Below are 19,481 nucleotides of genomic sequence, written 5' to 3'. Positions count from 1 at the left end.
GACCCAGTCATATGCACGTAAGCCTTGGTCTTGCTCCATAGAAACAGCCCAGCTCGAACGGCTAAGCCAAGTCAATTCGCACCCACAATACAAGCAACCCAATACTGGGTGAGCCCCAATTGGCTCTTAGTCGGACCCAGCTTGGTTCCATTGGCACAGTGTGCTCAGGACTTGCGTCTGGGCAGACCCGTCGCACAAAGGGTGTCGCACGGAAGCAAACAAAAAAGTGATAGTTGGATCGCTTGAATTAATCTCCGCCCTGATAATTACTTTGGTCCGCATTCCGGTTCATTGTATTCTAATCACCCACCCACCTCAGATTAGACTCAGCCATATGCAAATCGGCCTTGGTCCTCCTCCAGCAGGGACTATCTAGCCCGAACCGCCACGCCACATCATCCAAACCAGAACACAAGCAACACAAGACTTGGTTTCACCCTAGATGGGGCTCTTCAGTCATCTGCAGCTCTGTTCCAGTGGCAGAGTCCGCAAGGGACCCACGTCTGGGCATACCCATGGCGCTTAGGGCGTCGCGCTGACGTAAACAAAAAAATGGTTGACAGAATGCTCGAATTAAACTCAGTCACTGGTAATTACTCAGAGCTACATTTCAGTCCTTCAATTTTTTTTATTTCTCTGGCCCTGTCAAACCTCACTGCAGTGTTGATACCTTGTTGCACAGTATTTCTGCATTTTAAAACACCTTTCTCGCGAAAACGTGTCCCATCATTCCTGTTACTTTGCAAAGTGAAGCCCTGATGACACTCATCAGCAACCACAATAAGAACCACTTTTCCATTCCTCACTGCAAAATGTAAACGGCTACAAAACGCTGTCTGTTTATCAGAGCCAAACTGGGAACCAATTCCAGCCCTGGCAAAAATGTTTAACTAGCCCCAAATTGCATCTTGTTTCAGTACACCAGCTGTGTCATTTGAGGGTTGGATTATTGCTACCTATCCAGTCTTAAATGTTGCCTCATGTGTGCAGAACACTGAGAAAATACCTCAGGCCCTAATGGTCAGATTAACCCGGAGGTTGATCCAAAATATGAAAGACTATTCTAACAAACAATGGCTGAAAGCGGTTGACTCAAACAAGCTGAAGGGGGTTGACCGAAAGCTCATTCTCTCTGCATTTACGGACAAACGGCCTATGCTGTGAAAGGCCTAAAAACTGTGAGCAAATCTTGCACTGAATTTAGATGAAAGCATTTTCAAATATACTGTGAAATAAAAAGTAATATGTAAAAGCTAAAAAAAACTTTTAAAAATGAATGTGTTTGTTGTAGTATCTAACAACCTGATTCCACTGGGGATCAGCTGCAGGGGATGATATGATATCATTATTATAAAATAGGTCCTGGCTGTAGAAAGAAATTATTTGGAACCCCCCCCTCTTAACCCCCCAACATGTATTACAATATTGAAAACACTTCATGGCCCTATCCTAAAAATACATGTTTTCTACATTTGTATAGTAGATAAATGGTTTCTTTGTGGGCCTATCCAGCTTTGGATGAAGTATTTCACCAACAGCATTCTACCACCAGAGGCAGTAAGATACCCGTGGGAGTTAATGTACCTACTGAGGACATCTGAGAAATGTCTGCAGGAAATACTTTGAATTCCAAAGGGCTGAATCAACTGTCCATTCATAAAGTGAGTGCTATTGAGTGGGGGTTAGTAATGATTGGTGTTTACAGCGCTGTAAAAAAGCATTAATAATTATTTAATTACCTGAACCCGGAAGGTGGTGTTAATTGTGACAAAGCGGATTATACTAAGGTATAAAGTGCAAGTGGCAAAGCTTAGGAGCAGTTACAATTTTTCAACAAGTTTGACGCACTCCTCTGAACATCATGAACGAAACCCAAATAATTCGCATATAGAGACTCTACGAACCACCCTTTGCACACCAAGCATATCAAACAGAGTACGCATATCCAACAAGTAGCATGTGAGCTACTGGTAGCTCTCCATCTACTTTTAAGTATTTCTGCTGTATGTAGCTCAGCCCACTAATTTAGATGATTTTGTATGGTCAAATAAAAATAGTTATATGAAAATTGAAAAAGTGTGTCCTTTTGATGGAAATGTGTGTATTTTCAGAACTCATAAGATAATGTTTTGAGAAAAATTGTGGAATTTCCACAATGTTAAAGCGAATAGTTCAGTGATAAATCACGTGGTGCTGGGGAGACATTACTATTTTTGTTACCTTGGTGCTACAAGCATTGCAGCTATGTATGTAATGTATTACCTATGTGAAGCTATTCCATATTGACAAAGCCTTTTTTTTACTTTACTGCTGGCAACCGTGCCTGATGCATTGGGGTGATCACAACTGGTAATCGTCCATAGAGTGGGCATCAATATAATCTTGTCTGATGTGGTCATTCTTCAACACTAATAATAATAATAGTACCTTAGGATAATTTTCATAGAACAGAAGTAGCTCATGTTGCTGAAAAGACGGGCGACCCCTGAAACAGTAACCTCTTACTCGACTACTCAAATGCCCTTTGAGGCCTCAACAGGGCTAACCGGCGTTCTACAAAGCAACAATGCAGACCAATACAATATCACGGGTGACTAACGTGTTTTTGTCCGCGCGAGTGTGTATTGACTCTCCTTTCTTCCAGTTGCTGGCTTGGAAGTCTGAAGAATATTCAACTAATTTACATGCACCCAGTGCTGAAAATATCATCTATTTGTTTCAATTACTAGTAGAACAGCTGAGCCATCAGAAACAGTAATGGCATTTAAAAGTAGGCACCAAAATGATTACACCGGTTTGATCATGTCTAGATGTACCCCACAGATAGATGTGAATGGTGCAGAACATGTTTATTAAAACCTATCAGAGATATTGGTGGAATCCCAGCCTTTGCATCACGTGAACACTGCTGTAAAATGTTGTCCATGATAGCTTTTTTCATGAGATAGTCATCAATAATTGATGATATTTTTATTTATTTAAAGATTTCTAAAGCGCGTAGTCACCCAGGGGGTATCCCAGCGCTGAACCTATTACCACCAGTGGAAGATATAAACATCTAATCCAATAAATGTATTTGCTCCGGCTGTTTGCTCATGGATGTTATTGTCAACCATACAAAGAAATGTATGCAGTGGACTCTGTGCGCTTCCAGTATGGAGTGAAGTCTATCTGATCTTAATGGCACAATTGTGTAAAGCAATTCCAAATCTCTCTTCAATAAATTTCTCAGAACAGGTTCGTAAAACTGCTATGTGGCGCCTCACGCAGACAAGATGCTAAAGCATCACAAGGTAATATATCCGTTTACTCAACAAGACATGTAATTTTTAACCTTCACATGGCCTTGCTAATGCATGTTAGGCACTAGCCACGCATCAGCTTTTCACATTTAATAATTGTCTCAAGTCCCTGTTTCATTATCTTCATACCCGACTACCGTAATCTGATCTAAAAGAGTTCAACGGCACAAATCTGCATTTGAGGATGCAACAGCTCAGTGGATTTGTGCGCCTGTTGAGGGTTATAGATTTGAATAATACTGGATGTTCTGAAAGAACATCATGTCTTTGTTTTCATACCTTGAGCACATTATGCGGTTGTCCCAGAATTCACATATATTCAGGGTTGAATGCAACCGTGTTAATATTTGTTGCTCTAAAACTTTCTTAGGGAAGAATAAATCTGAGTATAGCAGCTCACCATAACTTTCCCATAATGACTATTGTAGTTACTAAGGTTATGGATTAAAATGGCATTACATTTAGGAAGTTTCTTTCTCTCCTGTGGGAAGGAGAACCCTTTGGCTTTTTACCGGTATATTGTTGGAGTTATGAATGTGTTGTGAGCACAGCCTGTCAAGGTAGCAGACAGTTTAATTTTAACTAAGAGAAAATGTTACTTTTTTCACCTAAACTGGATAAATCTACATAGTTTTGTTACTCTGAGTGTGCTAGATTGTGTACAGACAGGTTAGGCTAGTCTGAAATCATTCTCTACCCCACTGGCAAAATGATTGCCACCTAGGAAGGCTGTTATGTTAGGAGAGTTTCCTTTGAAAGGTGCAACCAGAGCCGGCTGTCGGGAGGTGCTACCGGTGCCACCGCATGGGGGCACTGTGTTTGAAAGTATATCATGGTTTTAAAAACACCTGCTGTCACATACCTTGCCTGTAGCAATTTGTAGGCAACAGTAAAAATGTCAAGATAACTTTGGTTACTAATGGTCCTGCTGGAGAGAGGTTTTAGAAGTTTGACTCATCGTAAGGTAGTGCAGAGGGTTAATATGCCTGCTGCAAAGCATGTGTACCATGCAGATCACAAAGTGCATATAATGTAAATAGTTAAGTGTGTTATTGCTTTTGTCTGAGAGATCCTTTTGTTATTTGCAGTTTATAACTTAAAATCGTAATATAGAATAGTGAGCTATTTACTGTCATCAAAGAGCTTTATGCAAACTGCAAAAAACATAAGTGACAGGGCTCTCGTCGGGAGGCCACTGCAACGTGCGCCACACATTACCCCTGCCATGTCACCAATGATAGTAACAAATGCAAAAAGAACAGATAATGGACGGAATGCAAACAATCACCCGCCACAGAAACTCTTTGTCATTTTACTTTTCGTCAACCCATCCCTAACCGAGTGTCAGCCCAGGACGCGGTGGGGCAGGACCTGCTGAATGGCGTCAGGGAGGGGCAGTGAGCTGCCTGTGAACAAGTTTAAAGTGCGCATGTCTCTTTGGCTGGACGTCTTGCGACCGCCATCCACGCGTGCACTTTAAACCTCTCTAACCCAGACAGCTGGGCTAGAGAAAGCAAAAGCTTTCACTGCTCTTGTGAGCACTGATAGTTCTGCTCCCCCCAATGATTGAGGAAGACGCAGCAAGCACGGTAAGTAATGTTTTTATTTTTTTACTTTATTTTAATAATGTATTTATTTTATGTACCCACCCAGACACCGCCCATTTGCCCGCCTCTCCACTCACCATAGTTGCCAGCCGCCACTGCCTAACACAAATGCTACTCCCTCCCTGGGCCTTGTCTGTATCTGGGTCCTGTGCCACTTTCCCTTGGCCTGGTAGACTGGTAATACATTTACAACTCATTAAGGTTTCACTAGGCTAATTATAAAGCCTTGGGGCTCCTCGAAGTAATTTCCAGTTGAAGCTCTGAAATGGAAAGGAAGGCACACGTGACTGAAGGGGAACCCATATCAAAGGCCCGACTCCGTGTCTTTAATTAGTGCATTCGTCAGCTACACATTGTAAAGCACTCTAGGTAGGTGTGGCTTGCAGCCTCCGGCTCTCCCAGGCTGGCTGTGGGTTGGACCACTTCCTACTGACTTCTTTCCTCCAAACGGGTTCTAGCATTGCCAACTCGGCACCCTTCCCCCGGGCACATCGCTTGTAAGACATGCCAGTGCTGAGGGATTCCTGCAGGGCCGGACAGGCCTTTTGTTCCTCTGGGCATTTCACCAGTGGGTTGCAGGCCATTTTTGAAAGCCCAGGGCCGCTCTCCATGCTTCTATCCCTTTCCCTCAAGACTAGCTGCAGCAGGCACAGGTAGGCTTAAAGAGGGAGGGAGGGGAAGGTAGAGACAAAGTTATCATAAAAATAGGAGAGACGGAGAAAGGAAGGATGTATGAATGGATGGAGAGAGAGCGGGGCTGGTTTGAACATTCATGCCAGGACTAGTTTTGGATTCACAGTCCAGCCCTGGATTCATGGCGCTGCACTCTGGCAGTGCGCACCTCTATGGGGTGTTTACCTTCCTGTCGACACAGGCAGGTCCCATAGGAAGAGAAAATAAGAATATGCTTCCGGTGAGAAAAGGAATGGGTTTTGAAGGGCCTACAAAATGAACGCCACCCTTCGTTATCCCATGATTCTCACCTTAAACACTCAAAGTCAACCTGTGTCCAGGCAGAAAGGGGGGCAGGTGAGTAAAGACATCTTATAATAAGGATGTGTTGCACTTGTGGATTTGTACAGGTGCTTCTAGCCAGTGCTTTAAATGGAAATATAGAAGTGCACTCTTTGGGATACTTATTTGCCCCTGAGAAGTGCCGGCACTCTCCCATTAATTGTATTGCATCTGTGCTGAGTAGCGCAGGTACTCGCCTTTTTACATTAAAGAAGTGCGGGTACTCAGTATCAGACAGTACCTGTCCATTTAAAGCACTCCTTATAACCCTCCTATCAAATTGTGAGCTCTGAAAATAATCTGTACGATCAAACTGATGCTTATGAATTTTGAACATTTATGAGAATGTTTTTCTTACATACCATGTTGATCAGATTCAATTCAATGCAGGGTGAATTAAAAGGAGTGCTTGGGTGTAATTTACTTACATGTGCAGGGCAGTGAATCTATGTTACAGTGCTGAGTAGATATAGAAGGTGATTTTAATGTAATGTAATTCAAATGATAACCCATCAAAGAGGCACTCCTGGAGTCTACACTAGGTGCTGCTTATGACAACTGTTTCGGCCTCAAAGCATTATGTCTTAAGACCTTCATCAGGACAAAGTAGTGGCTACTATTGGTTTAATGTTCCTCTTGCCAGTGCAGCTAGAACAAAAAGCCAACCATTCCACTCTAAAAATTACCCCACAGCATAGACATTCAGCCAACCCATCCTTTAAATCTGAATTCTTACATATTGCCAAAACCTTTGTTCCTTGGAAAGAGAGTAAGTGTTTCATTAGAACATAAACTGAGCAATGGTCCTATCCTTGTCAGACACCTTGTGAACAGATAAATATCGCTGTGGTGAGGTCGCACTGACTGACTGACTGATTGTTTGAGGGCAGTGAGTCAGCTGAGGTATCTGGTTTGCATGTGAGGAGGGGATTAGACCAGAGTGAGGTTACTTTAAGACAAACAAGTTACTCAAGATATTTGGAATACCTCACCTGAATTATTTGTAGGCGACAATTTTTTTTCAGCCACATTTTTGTTATACTTTATAATAGGATTTTATTTAATAGGAGTAAAACTCGAAAATTGCACTCAACCAAATTGAGTTATTTTAAGATTGCAGATACTTCCAATGACCTGCACATTCTTATGCTTAAAATATGAAAGGTGGAGGGGATCACAGAGAAATGCACAAAGCTGAGAGGTGGGTGATAACTATTGGCATTGGCAGATGCAGTTCACAAGAGCTACTTGTGCACTTCCCCTTAGCTCCTGGCGACTCTACATCAGTGCCCACCTGACATGACATCAACTATTTTTTTAAACTAGAACCCTTTGCACTTTTTTCTCCACAAGCAAATAGATTGTGTTACTAAAGATCTCTGCCTTGTCTTTCAAGACTGCAAATGACTGAGAATGTGCATGGAAACACAAACACCAACACCACTGTCAAATAGCAATCTTTTCCATGACTACAAGTCCCAGAATGAAAAGAAAAAGGCATAAATAAGGAATAGCAGCACGGGGGAGCCTTAATATCTCTGATTTTGAACCTTTTTCTGCTGATTTTTCTTAGGTATACAAAGCAACCAACTGGCCCCATGCCAGGAGTGACGCCCTCAGCCAAACCTGGCATTTGCTTTTTAGCTAGCAGCAATCAGCATGCTGGGACTTGGAATCCAATACTAATGTTTATGGATTGTATTATCTGATAATAAACAACTGTATGACTTTGACTTCTAACGTTAAAAGTAAAAGTGGGTAAGCCAGGCAATAACAAAGCCTGGCTAATAAATGTCACACGGTGCAGTGAAAAAATCGAATGCATTTATACTAAATCACAAGGGTTGAAGATTTATTTTTCATTTCAAAGGGTCTTTGTGATGTTTTTAAATTATGTTTATTGTATGATTAGCATTTTCTTTTCTTTTTGCATTTTTAAATAGCATGAGCTTGGGCCAAAGGTATCGGAGCACTTTACATGAGAACAATGTTCCATGAGATACTTACTCATTTTGTTAATTTTGAGGTCTCGCGTGCGAAAACAGCGCAAGCGCTACTTTGCTTGCGAGAGTATTGCTGCCGCTTTCTGTCCCGAAGTGAGACAGGAGGTGGCACGCGCGGACAGGAGATGTGCACTCCGTACGCGTGCACATCTCCTGTCTGCGCGATGTATTGCACCTTGCCTGGTCTCTTTTACCGCCTCTCTCTCGCTGTTGCCCTTCTTTGCCGCTCTTTTCTCTCTCCATCGCTCCAGCTGTCCTCCTCTCTCTCCCTCTCTAGCTGTCTCTCTTGCATTTTGTTCTCACTGCCAAGACCCATCTCTCTCATTCCTTTTCGCCTCTCTCTTGATATCTGTTTTTGCCCTCTCGCTCCCCCGGCCTCATTGAAAATCCGCGAAGTCCATTGTTATCTCTCTGCACTGTCCCTCCCTGGGTTGCTCTGTACGCGTCTGTCTGTCACTCTCTGCTCAAGTCCCTCGTTGCTATTCCTCTGCAGAAGCCCCGTATCTCGCCCGCTATCGGTCCCAGTTTCTCTTCCTCTCTTTATCTCGCTGTTGTCTCTCTAGCTCTCCGCCTTGCGCCCAACCCGTTATCTCCCGACTTTGTCCTGCCAACTCTCTGGGGAGTGGGGATGCTCCACCCCCGCCTCTCTAGTCTATTGTCCCATCATTTCTTAATCTCTGTCCTCCTATAAGTCCTTCTCCGTGCCTCACCCCCCCTTGCTTTCTCAATGATTCTTTACTCTTCTTTCCCCCTTTCTTGCTCAACCTCTCTCCTCCAAGCCCCTCCCCGCAGACTCTCTGTTCGGGCAGTCTCTAGCTCTCTTTCATCTCTTCATCATCCTCTCTTTTCTGCTGTTTGTAGCTTGAACTCAGGCTACGACCTGGCTGCTATGTTATCAGATGTTTGTGTAGCGCCCATTCCACCTACAGTTGTCAAGGCGCTGGGGCTCGCTTTTTGCACTCATGTATGGGAGTGACATAACGACGTTTAAAAAAAAATGATGTTAGGCTGGAAATACAATCTGTAAGTAAAACATCGATGTCAATGGAGACGCTTTCCCTATTTTATTTTAGGTCTCAGCCACCACCCTCGATGAGCATCTGCGCTCGCTGCTGACAAATGAGGCGACACACTACTTTAGTACACTGTGCCCACACACTACTTTAGGCCACACACACTGCACCCACAAACTACTTTAGGCCACACACACTGCGCTCACACACTACTTTAGACCACACACACTGCGCCCACACACTACTTTAGGCCACACACACTGCACCCACACACTACTTTAGGCCACGCACGCTGTGCCCACACACTACTTTAGACCACGCACACACTGCACCCACACACTACTTTAGGCCACGCACACTGCGCACACACACTACTTTAGGCCACACATACTGTGCCCACACACTACATTAGGCCACACACTCTGCACCTTCACACACTCTGCACCCTCACACACTCTGCACCCTCAATGCAACATACACTCCAAATAACACTCAGTGCCACATAATTACACGCCACATAATTACACTGCACACAATGCAACATACACTCCAAATACCACTCAGTGCCACATAGTTACACGCCACATAATTACACTGCTCTCAATGCAACATACACTCCAAATACCACTCAGTGCCACATAGTTACACGCCACATAATTACACTGCACTCAATGCAACATACACTCCAAATACCACTCAGTGCCACATAATTACACGCCACATAATTACACTCTACTGAATGCAACACACACTCCACACAATACCACTCAGTGCCACATAATTATATGCTACATCATTACACTGCACTCAATGCAACATACACTCCAAACAATACCGCTCAGTGCCACATAATTACAAGCGTATATATAAGGGGGTTTACCCAAACATAGTCACTGGGACCTGGGTTATATAGGTACTGAGAAAAAGGGGTCCCAGCATGAGAGTGACAAAATAAAAGCAATTCAACATTTTTTTACAAAGACACTGAATGCGTCCACACTGTTTTATTCACAATGGGACTGGGTATATTGAATATACTCAACATTGATTACATATCATGATCGGTTGTACAGTGACCCGGGGGGGAGAAGGAAGTGATCTGGTGAGGATGGTGTGATGGAAGGGAATTATTGACAGTAAAATCAGCCAATTAACAAAACTGCATTGGTGAATTAATTTCTATATACCAAACATAAGACCGTTGGTTCGATGCAAAAATCAGAAAGTATCATACTCCACAGAATACAATTTGTATTAATTGACCATGGGATATACCTCTTTTTTTTAGTTGAACTAAAAAAAGAGAGGTATATCCCATGGTCAATTAATACAAATCTCCTTTATTTTATATACAGGTTGCCTGCCACGAACCTTGTCCTGATGAAGACCCCACAGCAAGGGCACCAGTAATCCCTGCAAACTTTCGAGGGTTGAAACGTTGACAATAACCTGTGTGGTCGTCAACTTCACGCCAATATCTTTACATTTATTGTATTCTGTGGAGTATGATACTTTCTGATTTTTGCATCGAACCAACGGTCTTATGTTTGGTATATATAAATTAATTCACCAATGCAGTTTTGTTAATTGGCTGATTTTACTGTGACTAATTCTCTTCCATCACACCATCCTCACCAGATCACTTCCTTCTCCCCCCCTGGGGCACTGTACAACCGATCATGATATGTAATCAATGTTGAGTATATTCAATATACCCAGTCCCATTGTGAATAAAACAGTGTGGACGCATTCAGTGTCTTTGTAAAAAAAATGAATTGCTTTTATTTTGTCACTCTCACGCTGGGACCCCTTTTTCTCAGTACATAATTACAAGCCACACAATTACACTCTACTGAATACAACATTCAGTGCAACATACACTCCAAATACCTCTGTGCCACATAATTATATGCTACATATTTACACTACGCTCAACGCAACATACACTCCAAATACCACTCAGTGCCACATAATTACACGCCACATAATTACACTCTACTGAATGCAACTATCTGATCTATATATCGCCCTCTATCTATTGCCCTCACTCTATCTATTGCCCTCACTCTATCTATTGCCCTCACTCTATCTATTGCCCTCACTCTATCTACCGCCCTCACTCTATCTACCGCCCTCACTCTATCTACCGCCCTCACTCTATCTACCGCCCTCACTCTATCTACCGCCCTCACTTTATCTACCGCCCTCACTTTATCTACCGCCCTCACTCTATCTACCGCCCTCACTCTATCTACCGCCCTCACTCTATCTACCGCCCTCACTCTATCTACCGCCCTCACTCTATCTATCGCCCTCACTCTATCTATCGCCCTCACTCTATCACCCTCTATCTGTCTGTCTATCTATCTATCTATCTATCTATCTATCTATCGCCCTCACTCTATCTATCGCCCTCACTCTATCTATCGCCCTCACTCTATCTACCGCCCTCACTCTATCTACCGCCCTCACTCTATCTACCGCCCTCACTCTATCTACCGCCCTCACTCTATCTACCGCCCTCACTCTATCTACCGCCCTCACTTTATCTACCGCCCTCACTCTATCTACCGCCCTCACTCTATCTACCGCCCTCACTCTATCTACCGCCCTCACTCTATCTACCGCCCTCACTCTATCTATCGCCCTCACTCTATCTATCGCCCTCACTCTATCACCCTCTATCTGTCTGTCTATCTATCTATCTATCTATCTATCTATCTATCTATCTATCTATCGCCCTCACTCTATCTATCGCCCTCACTCTATCTATCGCCCTCACTCTATCTACCGCCCTCACTCTATCTACCGCCCTCACTCTATCTACCGCCCTCACTCTATCTATCGCCCCAACTCTATCTATCGCCCTCCCTCTATCTATCGCCCTCCCTCTATCTATCGCCCTCCCTCTATCTATCGCCCTCCCTCTATCTATCGCCCTCCCTCTATCTATCGCCCGCCCTCTATCTATCTATCGCCCTCTATCTATCTATCGCCCTCTATCTATCTATCGCCCTCCCTCTATCTATCGCCCTCCCTCTATCTATCGCCCTCCCTCTATCTATCGCCCGCCCTCTATCTATCGCCCGCCCTCTATCTATCGCCCGCCCTCTATCTATCGCCCGCCCTCTATCTATCGCCCGCCCTCTATCTATCGCCCGCCCTCTATCTATCGCCCGCCCTCTATCTATCGCCCGCCCTCTATCTATCGCCCTCCCTCTATCGCCCGCCCTCTATCTATCGCCCTCCCTCTATCGCCCTCACTCTATCTACCGCCCTCACTCTATCTACCGCCCTCACTCTATCTATCGCCCTGAATCTATCACCCTCTATCTATCTATCTATCTCTATCTATCTATCTATCTATCTATCTATCTATCTATCTATCTATCTATCTATCTATCTATCTATCTATCACCCTCTATCTATCTATTACCCTCTCTCTATCTATCTATCGCCCTCACTCTGTCTATCGCCCTCCCTCTCTCTATCGCCCTCACTCTATCTGTCTATCTATCGCCCTCACTCTATCGATCGCCCTCACTCTATCTGTCTATCTATCTATTGCCCTCACTCTATCTATCGCCCTCCCTCTATCTATCGCCCTCACTCTATCGCCCTCACTCTATCGATCGCCCTCACTCTGTCTATCTATCTATCGCCCTCACTAGATCTATCTATCGCCCTCACTCGATCTGTCTATCTATCTATCGCCCTCACTATATCTATCTATCGCCCTCCCTCTATCTATCGCCCTCCCTCTATCTATCGCCCTCCCTCTATCTGTCTATCTATCTATTGCCCTCACTCTATCTATCGCCCTCCCTCTATCTATCGCCCTCACTCTATCGATCGCCCTCACTCTATCTGTCTATCTATCTATCGCCCTCACTATATCTATCTATCGCCCTCACTCTATCTGTCTATCTATCTATCGCCCTCACTATATCTATCGCCCTCCCTCTATCGATCGCCCTCACTCTATCTGTCTATCTATCTATCGCCCTCACTATATCTATCTATCGCCCTCACTCTATCTGTCTATCTATCTATCGCCCTCACTATATCTATCTATCGCCCGCCCTCTATCTATCGCCCGCCCTCTATCTATCGCCCGCCCTCTATCTATCGCCCGCCCTCTATCTATCGCCCGCCCTCTATCTATCGCCCTCCCTCTATCGCCCTCCCTCTATCTATCGCCCTCCCTCTATCTATCGCCCGCCCTCTATCTATCGCCCGCCCTCTATCTATCGCCCGCCCTCTATCTATCTATCGCACTCACTCTATCTATCGCACTCACTCTATCTATCGCACTCACTTTATCTATCACACCACCACAGCATCACTCAGCACCACCGCAGCATCACTCAGGGGCACCACAGCATCACTCAAGGGCACCACAGCATCACTATGCGCTACCACAGCATCAATCTGTCCAACAATTCAACAACAACTGGTTCAAATATGTTCTATCAATGTTTCAAGCTTTATTACAAATGTCTCAAAAAGATGTTAATATATCACTTCTGTTCTTGGATTTTCGTCACGATAAAATACACTGAACATAATATTCACAACAGTTATTTACAAAAGTTTAAGCTATTCCCATTATAAATTACAATAACTTTTATTTAAGTATTAATTATTTTAAAAAATGAAAAGCCATTGTTATTTGTAATATCAATACATCTAAGTCACGTAAATACAACACATATTGCATTACAAATGCTACAGTTGTCACATTTGCGAAAGTTATAACTATTGGCATTGTAAATGACAAAGCTATTAATTTCGCTATTTTTAAAACCAACACATAAATAAAAAATGTGTTATTTACAACACCAATAGCTCAGACTTTACTAATAATTTACTATTTTCCTAATGCGAGACCTATTGCTTTGCATATACTTGTTTCTAGAGGGGCAGAGCTCTCCAGGGTAGGGGCAGAGAAGGAGGGGGAGGGGGGCGCTGACGCCGCTCGTCTCCCACAGTGACTCCCGTGCAGTGTGTGATGGAGCAAGCAATTGCAGCCGCGCTCCCCACTGGCCCTCTGGGTCTACGCATGCCTGCTGCTTGGCGTTCCATTAATCATCAGACCAGCCGTCCCAGAGTACAGTGTGAATAAATGTACGTGCCGTATATTGTAGAAAGCATTATCCGCAGGGCAGTTTGGCGTCATAAAAAGACGATCGGAAACATCGCAAGCAAAGTAAAAAAATGTTTTTTCTTGGTGAATGTGAGCAAAATACCTTGCTGTCCCAGTTTAAATAAAATTAACAACAGCTTGACATATTCTAGACGCGCTAATGTTTATTAGCTGGCGCAGTATTCCGCTCTATGCGAGGCCTTCTTTCTTGTGATTGTTTTAATATATTATTCATTGCATTATATTGTTTTCATTTTAGACCCAGGCACAGTAATGACGCATCACTCATGAGCGCATTAAGTATTTATCGCACTTACATCCTCACCATGCGGTGCGCGTGCAGAAAGCGCCACTCGCGAAGTATCGGGGGATAGGCTGGGTATTCTCGTGTGCATTAAATATGGTAAACCGGGAAAGCGCCTCGCCATAGTCGGGGAAGTTAATGAGCTAGAGTTGCTGACAGCTGCTGTGCTTTAATGACATTTAAATCGGAGGGTGCCGGTTTCGGCTGCAGCCTTTGCCTGCTGTAAAGGAATTCAGGAAGAAAGCGAGCAGAAGACATAAGAATATAATTTGAAGACCTGGGTTTGTGTCGTTGCACTCATGGGGTAACGTAGGGGCAGATTTACAATTACTGGCGCATCCCTGCATATCGGCAGGGATGCGCCGCAGCTCCGCCACCCTGGATGCCCCGCTTTTACAATGCGGCGCACCATGGGGCAAAAACGGCACAGATGCGGGACAAGCGGCGCATTGCTGGAGTTGCGTCGCAAGCGCGACGCAGCTCCAGCAAGACTTGGGGGCTCTATCTCCACAATGCTGCTTCAATCCTTATGCCTGCTTCAAGCAGGCGCAGGGTTTTGACGCAGCATGGGACCAAAAGTGACGGAGTGAAATCTTGTAGATTTCACTCAGTCACTTTTGGGAGGCGTTCCTGCGCCGGAACGCCCCCCCTGCGATGGAACGCCTCCTTCTGGCACAGGGCTTTACAACGTGACGCATGGCACATCTTTTGCACCAGCGCTGCGTCTGACGCAACGGCGGCGTAAAACAGGCGCAATCTGCCCCTCAGTGTTCCAGAAGGGGCAGTAGACACGTGCATGCCCTTCCCTATACCACCTATTATGCAGTGCTCATTTAGCACTTTTTTTTCTCGGAGTTTTATATAGCGCGAACTAGAACCGAATCAGTTATCAGAGCGCTTTACATAGCACCAGTTACGTTACATGAGGACACACTTTCATTTTTTAGGCACGGGAAGATTAAGTGATTTGCCCAGAATCACAGGGGGTTTTTGGCGTCGTTACCGAGACTCGAACCCAGATCCCCAGGTCCGAGGTCGAGCGCCTTAGCCGTTAGGCCAACCTCTCTCCCCAACTTGTGCTGAATGTGGATGTTCTCTTATTTGCATGGCGGTGTGGCCCCAGGAAAGTAAGGATTGCCTTTGCTTGAGACGAGGGCCACTGGAATTGTGCTGCAGGAGAGGACCAAATTATGTGGAAGAGTTGATTAAATTATGCGGCAAGAAAAAGGAAATTATGCCGCGCAATGCGGCATATTTTGTGAAAGTATTACTTCATTATTTTGTCATGTTTAGGGTTGAGCCTGTGATAGCATGCGCTAGCGCATGTATCTCGCTTGCGAGACACTCTTGTTAACAAAACAGGTTTGGAGCCTGCCAATTGCTAATCCTTTGTTGACTTGCGTGACACTCATCTTTATAGCCTTGTAGTTGGTCACTGAAGGCCAAGCATCATTTATGTTTCTTTCTGTGGAGCTGGGACCAAGCACTGATTGTTTAAACTTAACCTCATCGCTGCTGCCGACGGCCAACGGCCGTCGCTTGCACTACCTTTGGAGTGCTGCGCACGGCTGTTGGCTGTCGCGGCCCCGCCCGTGCAATAGAACGTTCCGCACTAGTGCGGAACGTTCAGTGCAGTTAAGGAGTTAAACAGTGACCGTCAACTGCTCCCGACGTGTTCGAGGAACTATTTTGTTCTTTTTAACTTCTAGTGCATGCAAACAGAAGGCATGTATGACTTGCAAAAACGTGCCCAGCCGGACAAACAAAATGTCAAAGTTTTATTTTCTATAGTTACATTTCTTTTATTTTGACAAATCTTTTCTCACTCTGCACTCATGTTTTGTTTTGTTTTTCCTTGTGAGCGCTGTTCTGAAAACACGAGAATTATCTTGTTCTAAATATTGCAAAGTGACATTGTGTAATTTCTGAAATTATGCTTTAACACATAATAGTGCAGGAGACATCAGTCCACCCCCTCTAATTCACACCACACCAATCCAATCCGCCCCACTCCAATCCACACCTATTCACCCCACTTCACCCCACACCAATCCACCCCACTCAAACCAATCCAGATCACTCAAACCAATCCACCCCAAGCCAATCATCCCACAATCCACCCGCTCTAATCAACCCACTCCACCCCACCCCACCCCACTCCAGTCCAAATCGCTCACCCCAATCCAATTCCCTCCATCCCAATCCACCTGCTTCAATCCTCCCAATCTAAACCACCCCACACCAGTCCACCTCAATCCAGTCCAATCCTCCCCACTCCAATCTACCTCAGCCCAATCCACCCTACCCCTAACCAATCCACCATACTCCATCCAATCCACCCTATTCAATACAATCCACCCCACATCAATTCAATCCTCCCCACACCAATCCAATCCTCCCCACACCAATCCAATCCTCCCGACACCAATTCAATCCTCCCCACACCAATCCAATCCTCCCCACACCAATCCAATCCTCCCCACACCAATCCAATCCTCCCCACACAAATCAAATCCCCCACTCCATTGCAATCCACCCCACCCCACACCAATCCACCCAAATCCAATCCACCCTTCCCCAATCCAATCAACTGGACACTAATCCAATCAACCCCACACCAATCCAATGTATCCCACACCGATCTAATCTACTCACACCAATCTAATCTACCCACACCAATCTAATCTACCCACACCAATCTAATCTACCCACACCAATCCAATCTACCCCACACCAATCTAATCCAACCCACACCAATCCAATCCAGCCCGCCCAATCTAACCCTCCACTCAAATCCACCCCTTCACAATCCATCCCACTCCAATCTAGCCCAATCCAATCCAGCCCAATCCACTCCACCCCACTCCAATCCAAGCCACTTACCTCAATCCAATCCACCCTACTCCAATCCACACCACACCAATCCAAATCTATCCCACACCAATCCAATCCAACCCACTCCAATCCAATCCAACCCACTCCAATCCACCCACTCCCCAAACCACCCCACTCCAATCTAGCCCAATCAAGCCCAATACAATCCAATACAACCCACTTAACCTCATTTCATTCCACCCCACCCCAATCTACCCCACTTCAATCCAATCCACCATAATCCATCCCACTCTAATTCACCCCTGCACCAACGCAATCCTCCCCCACTGCAGTCTAATCCACCCGACTCCACCCACTCCAATCCAATCCACCCCACCCCATTCCAAGCAACCAATTTAATTACAGTCCAACGCACCACACCCCACTCCAATCCACCCCACTCCTACCCAACCCAACCCACCCCACTCCAATCCATTCCTTCAAATTACAGTATAATCTATCCAACTCCAATCCACCCCAATCCAATACAATCTACCACAACCGAATCCACCCCACTCCAATCCACACACCCCACTACAATCTATTGAACTCCATACCACACCAATCAAATCCACTCACCCCCATCCAAGCCACTCCATTCCAATCCACCCCATGCCAATCCAACCCACTTCACTTCAATCCACTCAACCCCCACTCCACTATAATCCAATTCACCCCACTAAAATCCACCTCACAATACTCCAATCCACCCCACTCTACTCCAGCCCAGCCCACTCCACTAAATCCACCTGGTCTACCCCACTCCAGTGTACCCCACTGTACCACCAAACCTATCCACCCCACCACCTCAATCAACTCCAGCCTATTCCACTCCACCCCACTCTATGATACTGCACTCTATGGCACTCTCTGCCACTGAACTCTACTCTCCCCTATTCCACTCAGACAGTCTACTCCCCCACTCCACTCTACGACACTTTACTCCAACAAATAGACTGTATAACACTCTACTCCCCCTACTCCACTCTATGACACTCCACACCACTAATGTTTAGATATGCTGAACAGCAGCCACACTGGTGTACAGCATGGGTAAAACTCATTGCCAAAGCCAATAGTTCTTGCATAGGCAAGACCTAATGGCTTTGCCAATGCTTGTTACTCATGATAACACTGTCTAGGCAAAGATTTCATCTCATTCGTACCTGTTAAACAATGAAATATAGCAATAAGAAACTCAACGATGACTAGTGGACATCTGATTTGCTCACTTACCCGCCGTGAGGGCAACGGCCGATGTAGTTCTGTCCAGGGGAGCGCCGTGAGGGGAACGGCTGAATCGCACAACGCCTACTGCCACCGGGGAGACTGAACCACAACCCCCAGGTGCCCCGGCGGCCGAGTCGCGTCCCTGACGCCACCTTCGTGCCCGGAGGCGCCTGATAAGCGAGGAGCGCCGAGCGCTCAGGGGGACATCTGATTTGCTCACTTACCCGCCGTGAGGGCAACGGCCGATGCAGTTCTGTCCAGGGGAGCGCCGTGAGGGGAACGGCTGAATCGCACAACGCCTACTGCCACCGGGGAGACTGAACCACAACCCCCAGGTGCCCCGGCGGCCGAGTCGCGTCCCTGACGCCACCTTTGCGCCCGGAGGCGCCTGATAAGCGAGGAACGTCTCTTGCCACGCGAGACGCACGCGGGAGTGCCCGGGGCTAAGCCCGGGCAAAGGGTGGGCCCTCTACGGCCCTCAGAGGACATAAGAGGACGGGACGGGCCACCCCACCTGACTTATTCCAAGGAGAAGGTATTGAGATGCTTCTTACTATCTGACTTCTACTGTACAGCTTTTGTTGCTTTATTGGATTTTGCTTACTAGTCATGTCCATCTGGGAGGAGCTCAATGCCCTGTGTGGCACTAAATATGTCCCGGATTCATCAGCCCCCCCTACTATGGGCAGTGACTTTGACAATTTAAATGGTACTCCGCGGGACGTACCTCTAGCCTCAAATAAAGATCAAACTCAAGGAAATGCACTGCCCTGGGGTTCCATTCCTAAAAGGAAGCATGATGGGGAAAATGTTAACGAGAACCAATCTAAAATTCAAAAATTGTGCACCTGCCTTACATCTCCCCCCTCTAACCCAATCACATCAATGGTGGATAAGGCTGTGGATAGAATAGATGATCCTGTATCGCCCCTTCAAATGACTTTACTGGCTCAGTTCGAGCAACTGTTAATATCTGCCATATCACCTC

General features: G+C 45.6%; 1 protein-coding gene across 2 annotated transcripts in view; it reads left to right on the top strand.

The window, feature by feature from the left end:
• KIF26B (kinesin family member 26B) overlaps nt 1–19,481 on the top strand; it is a 791,950-nt gene that overhangs the window by 154,724 nt on the left and 617,745 nt on the right. The window contains exon 1 of one of the 2 annotated variants that reach the window (XM_078648801.1): nt 3,261–3,293. The exons of the other annotated variant lie outside the window; for it this stretch is intronic. Coding sequence (XP_078504927.1) covers nt 3,276–3,293 — 18 coding nt within the window. The 5' untranslated portion in view covers nt 3,261–3,275. Of the gene's footprint in view, nt 1–3,260; nt 3,294–19,481 lie in introns of those variants that run through there. 2 annotated transcript variants of the gene reach the window in all.

The sequence above is a fragment of the Lissotriton helveticus genome, chromosome 6 (assembly GCF_964261635.1).
Source record: "Lissotriton helveticus chromosome 6, aLisHel1.1, whole genome shotgun sequence".
NCBI classification, from domain to species: Eukaryota; Metazoa; Chordata; class Amphibia; order Caudata; family Salamandridae; genus Lissotriton; species Lissotriton helveticus.
The sequence above is the reverse complement of the archived record's forward strand: the minus strand, read 5'-3'. Positions and strand labels throughout refer to the sequence as shown.